This window comes from Pleuronectes platessa, chromosome 10 (genome assembly GCF_947347685.1).
Source record: "Pleuronectes platessa chromosome 10, fPlePla1.1, whole genome shotgun sequence".
Taxonomy (NCBI): domain Eukaryota; kingdom Metazoa; phylum Chordata; class Actinopteri; order Pleuronectiformes; family Pleuronectidae; genus Pleuronectes; species Pleuronectes platessa.
This window is the reverse complement of record NC_070635.1, coordinates 21,856,592-21,866,172: the sequence shown is the minus strand read 5'-3', so window position 1 is coordinate 21,866,172 and position 9,581 is coordinate 21,856,592. Positions and strand designations below refer to the sequence as shown.

The following is a 9,581-nucleotide window of genomic DNA, read 5'->3' as shown; positions in this document are numbered from 1 at the left end:
TATTTATACTTGTGTAATGTGACATTGCTAAAGTTGCTGTTTTTTTATCTCATCGTAAACCTAGTGTCTAATCGATGTTGAAGACACTAGTCGACCCCGTCTAAACCACACCTCTCCCCCCTTTGTTTAACTTGATTACCTCTACTCTCACACTTTCATTTCATTTTAGATCGAAAGTTGATTGGCACATTTTCTTTAAAATTGAACTGTTCAATGACAGTATCTTTCTCTGTGTCCACTTGGGTGCAGTAAAGAGCCAGGTAATGTATACTGATTGTGTAACAAAGAAGCTGTAAGACAATAATGAAATCTGTCAAACATCTCTGTGTGGGCAGGGTTAGAAACTTTCAATGACACCAACAGAAAACAATGCAGTGTGTTTATTTATCCGTGTAGTCAACTGAAAGAATACATTTGTCATTTCACATCACATTGTCCTGTTGTGTATTTTCCTCTCTGCATCACATTTCTTGAATTGTCTCTCTGCTCTTGCACCGTGTTCTTTACCCACTGTGAAACGTTCCACTACCAATGAATCACCATCATATTTTGTTCATGTGAAGTCACATAGGAGCTCACTGTCCCTCGATCCTGACGCTCGGCCTCTGCATGGACTGACTCATGTGAAGCTGGAGCAAAGTGGCAAGTGGCATTGTGGGAATCTGCAGCTCCTGTTTGTTTGCTAGAACTGCAGCAGAGTAAATATGAGCCACTGGAGCTATTATGTAAGAGCCTCAGTTAATAGGCAGACAGTAAGCCAGACGGCTGTGTGTCAGACAGGAGGATAACAATATATTAACACAGCATCATTATCTGAAATGAATGTTGAGTCTTTTTTTGTAAAAAAAAAGAAATGACCTTGTTTTATGTGCTGTCGCATCTAAATCCCTGACGATACAGAAGCTGAGAAAGATCCTTCCTGCAAATATTTTCAAAAGCCATTATCTCTAGATTGCAAGTTCCTCATTTCATTAACCGGAGATAACAAAGTTCGTTTTCTCCATAATGAGTTTATTCATCTCATTATCTCCACAAAATGAGCTTAAACCAAGCACTTTACGTCTGACTTCTCGGAATGGGACCCACAGAGAGATATTTGATTCCTTTCTCATGAGCCAATCAGAAGCTGCAAATAAAGTTTGTGCGATTGTGTTAAACTGCTCTTTAATTTTTCAAATTTCCCTTCAAATTCATTTATAAATCGCCTTTCATCGATCCATTAAAATCTATTTTCTTTGAGAGACATAGGTCTTGCAGTAAAAGTTTAAATGCAGCAGAAAAGATCATTAGATGGAACAGAGTGTGTTTAGTCATTTACTGAGCTGGGTATAAAGAGCCTTTCAGAAAGCACTGACAGAAGCGAGTGGTTGTGAGTGGTACCAGCTGTAATACAACTTATATAGGAAAAGTTTAGAAAAGATGGAGTGGAAATGACAAGTAAAGCTGATCAGGGCTGGTAGAGGCTGCTGCACCAGCTACAGAGAGATTCTCATCAAGTAAACCTGGTTTTCAGTTTTTTTAAAATAACCTTTTTCTCTTACTATATGTGAGTCACCAGCCAAACTGATGTTGTTTTGGGTGATGACTCATCACTGTGTTCAATAGTGATGACACTGTTCTGATTTAAACAATTTAATAAATTTGATAACCTTATAGATGATGCACAGGCAAAACAGTTTTCAGGATTAGTCCTGGGTTCTCATATGATCCTGAAGCAACGTAGATTTAAAAAATGTGATCTTGTTGGGTTTGTTGAGAGAGATAAGCAAGGAAACCTCCTCATTGCAAAGTCAATGACACCTCCATTGTGTTGTGATGATTAGCAAACTGATATCGATATCAATGTACTGAAGCCTGTACTGCTCCTGTGCCGATACTGATGTGTGTTAGAGAAAGTGCTGTCGATCCACTGAATGTGCCACAAAGAGCTTTGAGTTCTCAACAAGGCTACAAAAGAGCTAAATGAATACAAACAAGACAGAGAAACTTGAGAGATAGGAGGCAGTGATATGGACGTTTCTTCAAACTATAGGAAAACTAATTTGTTTGAGTTGTGGATCTCCGCCCAAGCTTAAGATTCCTTGAGAGCAGCTACACATGAAGCAGCAGTTACACAACTTAGTTAACAACCCCCAGGATTAAAATAAATGTGTAGTTCAGCTTTGAAATGAACCAAAGTGGAACAAAGTCTTTTATGAATATATGATCAAAAACCTTATGTCATGTATGATGTGAATGACACATCATGTAGCTCTGATATTAGCGTCACTGGCCCACAGTCTTATGAGAAAATATATGATATTGTCTGACATTATTAGCACTCAATATGTAGAAATGTTATTGAAGTTATAACCCTTTGCCACAACTTTTGATTAAGAGAACACAGAAACAAAAATATAGTACTATGAGTTATATGTCATGTGTAGTGAGAGTGTTGGCTAGTAGATGTTTAGATGGAGTATATGTTAGTATATCTTTAGATGGAGTATGTGTTAGTATATGTTTGGGTGCGGATCCAGGATTTTTTTTACCTTCACTAAAGTTCTGTCCATTTATTTGTTGGTTTGTTTGTATGTTTGTTCATAACCAAGATAACATAAAGTAACAGGAAAGATTAGCACTACACTTGGTTAAAGATTGTGTTATGGGTCAGGGGAGAAGACAATGCATTTTATGAAGATCTGCATAAAAGGGAAAGCGTTTCATGACAAATTTATTGAATTTCTCAAGAAATTATTCATAGATCTAAATGACGACATTCAGAAATATTTAGGAACTGATATCTATACGTCTATACTTGAGGCTTGATTGAATTTAAAGGTTTAGTTCACCGAAAAAGGAAAATTCCCTCTTTATCTACTCACCACTGTTACACTATTCCAATTGACGTAACTAGTGATCACTTCTTCATACGTTATAAACCACCGAACAATAGGTGCTCCTGTGGTGTCATCCAAGTGTCCGGAAGTGCTGATGTTCAAATTTGACTCCAAACGACGTCATTTACACCACGTTTTCATCATATTTGGTGAACTATCCCTTTAAGGGGACTGTGGGGTCTTGGTGGAGATATGGCAGCCATTCAAGTTTCTTGTGTATTTGTTAAGTTAACGCATCTGTATGTGTGTATTTGTGCCTTATCTCCCAATAGTGATCTTTTATCAAGCTTGACTGGTGATGTTTTTGGCTCGAACCTGAACTATGTGTGTTACAGTGTGCAGCAGGAAATGTGTGTGTAAAAAAGTTTAGTTTCATTCATGCATCAATTAATTATTTTATTCTTTCCCACCTTGTTTAATTAAGGCCCATGTTTGCTCCATTTTGAATAAATATAACCCAAAGAAGAGACTTTATCCTCTGACATTTTTCATCAAAATCATATACACGTACATTTATATTGCTTCTTATTAATCTTGCAAACAAATTTACATCTGAGACATGATCATCTATTATCTGGTGACAACATTTTATATTTCCAAACTAAAGGCTTGATTGATTAACATTTCCTTACAAACTAGTTGCATTCATCTTCATGATGTGGCAGAAAACTCTTCACTTCAACTTTCCGGTGTTTTTGCGTCTAATAAGCATTTGACGTCATTTGCCTGTAGACCTAAAATCATATGTTAATATCTGTTATCATAGCTATCGTCCACTCTGAGATGTTAAGGTGGGTTTTCCTTTCATATTTGTGAGTTACAGTTTAGTTTCATATCCCAGGGGACTGTCATACTGTCAGCAACTGGTGAGCATCAGAATGAGCTGATTGCACACAACACGTCACCAATGAGGACCAACACAGATGGCTGACGTTCTTCTTTTTCAACTTAGGGTAATTTAAGATGTCTTTCAGAGACTTATGGCAGGATTAAACCTGTACATCTTATTCAGGTAACCGGCTCATTATTAATGACGCTAATCCCCAAAAATCCTGATGTGCAGTAACAATTGACATTAATCAGAATATCCTGGTCTCTGTGGAATCCTGGATCTCGTGGTGAATGAGACCAAATGCTCATGTGGAAGGAAACTCGTACAGCGGACTGACGTGCAGCCAAGACTCCTCAGCTCCTTGAACACAGGCAGTGGCTATAAGACATGCTTGGGATCAGCCCTCCAGCTGTGCCCTGCAGACTTTATGAATTCATCATCCCAAAACAAAAGCTTTCTTGCTGTCGTCAGCGAGTGGAGCTTTATTTTGAATAGTGCTGAATCTGAATGTTTGTAGAAACATACAGACTGAACCTGTAAGAGCGCATACATATATACATACATATATATGATATGATCCTCCAAAAGAAAGAAAGACACTCCTTAACTCATATCTACAGTACTGGTAGTTCTGATTTTCAATGTGTGAGCCACGGAAGTCCATTATGCAATTTTGGGGAGACTCCCAAGCTTCTCACATGACACGTTGTGCTTTCAAAACATTCTGTGCTTTTCACACTGTACATTTTCAGCCCAGGGTCAACTTCAGCTGGCAGGTTCCAGGTGCTGTTTGATTTCCAGTCCATGGAAACTGTTACCGACTCCCCACTGATACTTGAACCGCTTGATTTTTTATTTCACAGCACTCTGTTCTCTTCAGATGCACCAGACAAGTTATATGTTTCAAACTGTGCACTGGTGTAACATTGAAGAGAACTGAGCTGCAATCAAAGATACAAACATAAATCTGCGCTTCTGCCAAATTTTTCCAAATACAATTTAGTTGCTCATTTAGGTTCAATAAAGGGCCTCTGATACGATCGGGAACGTCAGTAAAATGAGACATGTTGACACTTATTCACTTATTTAAGTGGCATAAATTTTTGCCTTAACACATTAATTAATCTCCCTGAAATAAGGCTGAAATTCAATTTTAAAGAAAATTCCGTGATTGATAATCAGTTCTGATACCATCCAAATATTAGGGGACTATTGCAAGTATATTATTCTTCGAAATATTATGAATTACTATAATGTCATATTTATATTAAGACTTGATAGTAAATGCAGTTTTTTTTATAACCTTTTTTTAGTGCTAATGGTAAATGTCTGGTGATATTAAGCCACATCATTATATAGGATCTTCACACTCAGACCCAGTCACCTCAGCCCTGGGTTACAGTCAGTGCAGTGTGAAAAGGGCTCATTATTTCTGCAAACTTTTATTGGCGGTTCAGGGTTGTTGTTTTTTTAACTCAGATTCATTGGTAGAAACGAGCCATGCCTTTAGGCGGAGTATTCGTACTCCTCTGCACTGCGTCTCCCAAAGTCCATCCAGCCGAGATAATCTCTGTCCTTTATCCTGTGGGCCGGGGACAGACCACTGGCTCTGCTGGTGAGGGAGGATCTGGCCTGGTGGGGAGAGCCTGGAGGAAGGAAATGGGAAGATGTCATTCTGCTTGACCAATACATGAGTGCAATATACACACTGTATCATTATGTTTTATCCCTGCTGACTTGTTCTGTTTCTATTCCCGTCTTTATGTGTCCTGTTAGACGAGTGAGCTCAGCGGGCAGTCACACAGTGTTGACTGGAGAAAGAAACACAGATACACAGTGACAGAGGGAGCGGAGGATGAGGTCAGGAAACAGGGAGGTGAGTGAAGAAGGGAAGGATAGTGGGAGCAGTGGGGAGGCAGGGAATGAGGATGAATTATGAAAAAATGAAGAGAGGAGAGAGGAAGCTTGAGGGAGGTGGGAAATGCCAGATGGTGGGACTCAGGCACAGCACGACAGACAACAGATTACAGAAGGATGGCGAAACAACACGGCCGTGGGCAAACTGAGATGGGTCGAGTGATCTGTGTGTAATGAGACAACTGAAGGGACAGACTTCGCTTCAGTTGCTCCGTCGCTCCGTCTCTGAGACGCTGGACATCACACTGCTCACCTTTCCTGGAGAGGATTCTGGCCAGTAGCTGGCTCAGGCCGTTTCTAGGGTCTGTGTCCTCCCGGGGCTGGTTGTAGTTGGCGAGTTGCCCTGACGGGGGCGCTGGAGCTGAGCGGACCTGGCGCGTGTGGTTGGGTGAGGGGGAGGGCAGGTTGTCTGACAGGAGAGCCTCACCCTCAGATCTCTGGTGCTAATGAACATAAAAAACAAACAAAAAAAACAAGATTTGTAATCAATATGAGTTTAGAGCCATCTAAGTGATGGACATCCAGTGTAGACGAATGTATTTTCTAAGTTTGTGTCTTACGATGGACTGTGAGGGCAGACTCAGGGAACCGCTGGACAGAGCAGCCAGGAGAACACACACACAGATACCTACATTCATGACTGGGGAGAAGAGGAGACAACACAAAACAATGTAAATAAACCCACTCAAGGACTCATTTTCCTGTTAGATCTCCTGCTCTTTACACTTTTCCTTTTCCCTCCAGTTTGTCAAAGGGATGTTTTGGATGGAGGGAAAATGAGAGGTAATGAGAGTTTTGCAGGAAGTAGAAATAAATAATTTCACGTTGATTGAAACACAGTGGTGGAGGAAGTGATGAACCTCTGATGGTTCATCTGGAACCTCAGGGCAACATGATTTTGTCTCGCAAACACACACACACACACAATCACACACACACACACACACACACACACACACACACACACACACACACACACACACACACACACGGGGTGCGGGGTGTGTAGTTGAGATGAATTCACCCTGTCAGCAATTGTAGAATCCCAAAGGAAACACACCAATTATTTCTAAATCTTCATGTTGCTCCATGAGCGTTTTTTTTAACAAGGGCGAGGTGAAATTAATGATTGCACTGAGAGAATACAAAATAATGACTTTAATTATTCGTTCCTGATTTTTCTTTATTGGCTTCAATAAATACTCAAACAGTCTGCTTGGAGATTCCACATTACTGGAAGCTTTTCTATGAAAGAGCAGCTCCACATAAAAGGTAGATGTGCCTAAAGCAAAACAAGATGACACGCTATGACATTTATCAGACCGAACATTGTGCCTGATGTGTTAATGCTGTATTTGTCTTTGAGCCTGGTACAGTATATTAGCTGCAGCATTAGTTGTGAGGATTTACGCTCTTTATCAGAATGTTCATCCCGTTAATCAACAGCCGTCACTCCAATTATTCAAAACCCCAATTTCTCTATCTGTTGTTCTCTTACAGCAGGATTCTCATTTGTTCAGTCTCTCTCTCTTTCTGTTTTTTACTTGTTTGTCTCTGTATTTCTTCACAGAGTGGACTGATGGTCCTTTTGCTGCACTTAATCAAACACTCTGGATCGTTTCATGATGATCTCAACTCTGAGAAGTGCAGTGAAATCTATATTTTATCTGGAAAACCTTCTTTGTGAGGACTTCCACTTATTCATTGAGGTGAATTTGATAACATAAATTGAGAAATACCCAGAATTGAAACTGATAAACATGTGAGTTTCAAACAAAGACATCTTCAACCCTCAGTCTCCTGGATAATGTTCTTCCTCTAAATCAGCGTTTGCTCAGTTAGCTGAACATGATAATGATGATGATGAACATGACATATGTCAGAATACGACAGACACAGAGTGAAGCATCTTGGAATAAAACTGTATTTTAAAACAGGTATGTAGAATTTATATCTGTGAGGAATTAGCACAGACAGCCATTTGAATACTGCTTGTTGAAATGGACAGTGATGCCATAAACAGTCATTCTGTCGATGTTAATATAATTCCTGTTAGCAGCTGGTTATTGTCTCTCATTCATTATTCAATGAGCTGGTAATGGTGTGGTATTGTAGTGTCAGTGAGAGCCCTCTCCTCCTCCTCCTCACACTAAAGAAAAAAAAAGATCTTTAGTTTTAGTCATTCTTATCTGTATTTTACTTTCTACTTGTATAAGCTGCAACTTCCTGATCTACAAATAGTGATGGAAATAGATACAACACAATGATAGGCCTGTTAGAATTGAATTAACTTTGGAAAAAAAATCCCCACATGTATAATCCTTCCACTCAACTTCAGAGATGAAACATGCACGTTTGGGGGGGGAAAAAGACACAAAAATACATTGTAATAAATTTGTAATATAAGCGACTGAAACAGACAAACACTTAAGTTTCCTAACGACACAATGCAGCATCAGTTCAGTTCAGTTCTTACCTGCGGTTGTTGGTGTGGACCAGGAGAGGCTGAGGATGCTGAGCTTTGCTCGTCCAGTGTTGAGGCTGTGAATGAGGGAGAGAGAAAGGAGACCATACTTTATACTGACACACAGGAAGGAGGAGGAGTCAGGACAGAGGGGTGGGGCCAGCTGCTAGCGCAGAAACTGTTGCCATTGACGCAACAGTGGATGCAAACATGCACACATTCAGCAAACCCACACATGAACACACACATGAACACACACAAACACATACCAAATTGTTTATAAAAAGGTGAACAAGGGTTTGGACGGAGGTGGCACCTTTAATTGTGTGGCCCTTTTCCTCACCTGTATCAAAAACAAAGATAGGAACAAACACACACCCGCGCGCACATACACTCACACACACACACACACACATACAGAGACACCCGCACACACACACACACACACACACACACACACACACAAACACGCACACACGCACACACACACACACACACACACACACACACACACAGACACACAGACACACACACCATCTCGGCTGGAATCTGTGGTTTCCTGTGAAGAGAAGCTGAAAAAGCTCTTTAACACTGAGTCGAATGTATCTCTGTGCATCTGAGTCAAAGGCTGTGTATGGCCTGAGCATTTAAGTGACCACACACACACACACACAGACAAACAGACACACCCCCACACACACACCGACACACACACACACAGGCAGACAGACAGACAGACAAAGAGTGTGCAATGGGGAATGGGGACAAGTCAGGACTTGTGTTGATTATTATTATTATTATTGTGAAATCATATATTTAGATTAGTCTTTCTTCTTAATCAACTAGAGGCAGCATGCAGTTCATCTCAGGGAGGGTGGTATTACTTCTGGTTCATCAGAACCAGGGACATTGCTTCGGTGTGACAGTTTGATGAGGAAACACCCTGTTGCCTTTCAAAGGATCACTGATGCAGTTCTGACAGGATGGGCGGCTGCTGGGACTCATCACATCTATGATTGTTTCCCTTCTAATACAACTAATACGGTACAAGTAGAACGGTTCCTGTTATCAGTTTAATCACCAAAGTAATGAATCAAACAGAGGGTGCTGTGATTAAGTGATTAACATACATCATTCTGTTCTTAACCTGCCTGTTTGTTTGGCCCTGAGGCGAGGCTGGATGCAGCTTTCTTTTTGAAGCTGTAAAACGGACTTGCAGTAATGTAGCAGCGGCAAGTAAATTCACACCGAATGTGTCTCTGCACTTTCTTCAGCCTTTAAAGATACACATGCAAAGTGTTGAGTATATAAGGTGAACGGTTGTTGAGATCTGTGTTTCACATACCGACAGCGATGTCTGGAAATAATAGACAGATGGAAAAAAATCCAGGAATGTACGTGCATCAATCAGTAGTTAATGTGTTCAAGCTTTGTCCTGTGAAAATTCTTGATGTAACCTTTTTTTTTGCTTTGTAATGGTCAGGGAAGT

General features: G+C 40.3%; 1 protein-coding gene across 1 annotated transcript; it reads right to left on the bottom strand.

The window, feature by feature from the left end:
* Positions 1 to 4,180: 4,180 nt before the first annotated feature.
* Positions 4,181 to 8,161, bottom strand: ccka (cholecystokinin a). Its single transcript, XM_053432917.1, has 4 exons — positions 8,105 to 8,161; positions 6,189 to 6,268; positions 5,882 to 6,071; positions 4,181 to 5,357 (listed from the first exon to the last, which is right to left on the bottom strand). The coding sequence occupies exons 2-4, from the start codon at positions 6,264 to 6,266 to the stop codon at positions 5,218 to 5,220; spliced, it is 408 nt and encodes a 135-aa protein (XP_053288892.1). The 5' UTR covers positions 6,267 to 6,268; positions 8,105 to 8,161; the 3' UTR covers positions 4,181 to 5,217.
* Positions 8,162 to 9,581: the final 1,420 nt, after the last annotated feature.

Bases quoted from the DNA above. Each gene is read 5' to 3' on its own strand.
- ccka (XM_053432917.1), bottom strand. From the start codon at position 6,266: ATGAATGTAGGTATCTGTGTGTGTGTTCTCCTGGCTGCTCTGTCCAGC. The intron at 6,072-6,188 runs GTAAGACACAAA...TATGTTCATTAG, and splicing joins GTCTGCCCTCACAGTCCATC to CACCAGAGATCTGAGGGTGA. The intron at 5,358-5,881 runs GTGAGCAGTGTG...TCCTTCCTCCAG, and splicing joins CAGAATCCTCTCCAGGAAAG to GCTCTCCCCACCAGGCCAGA.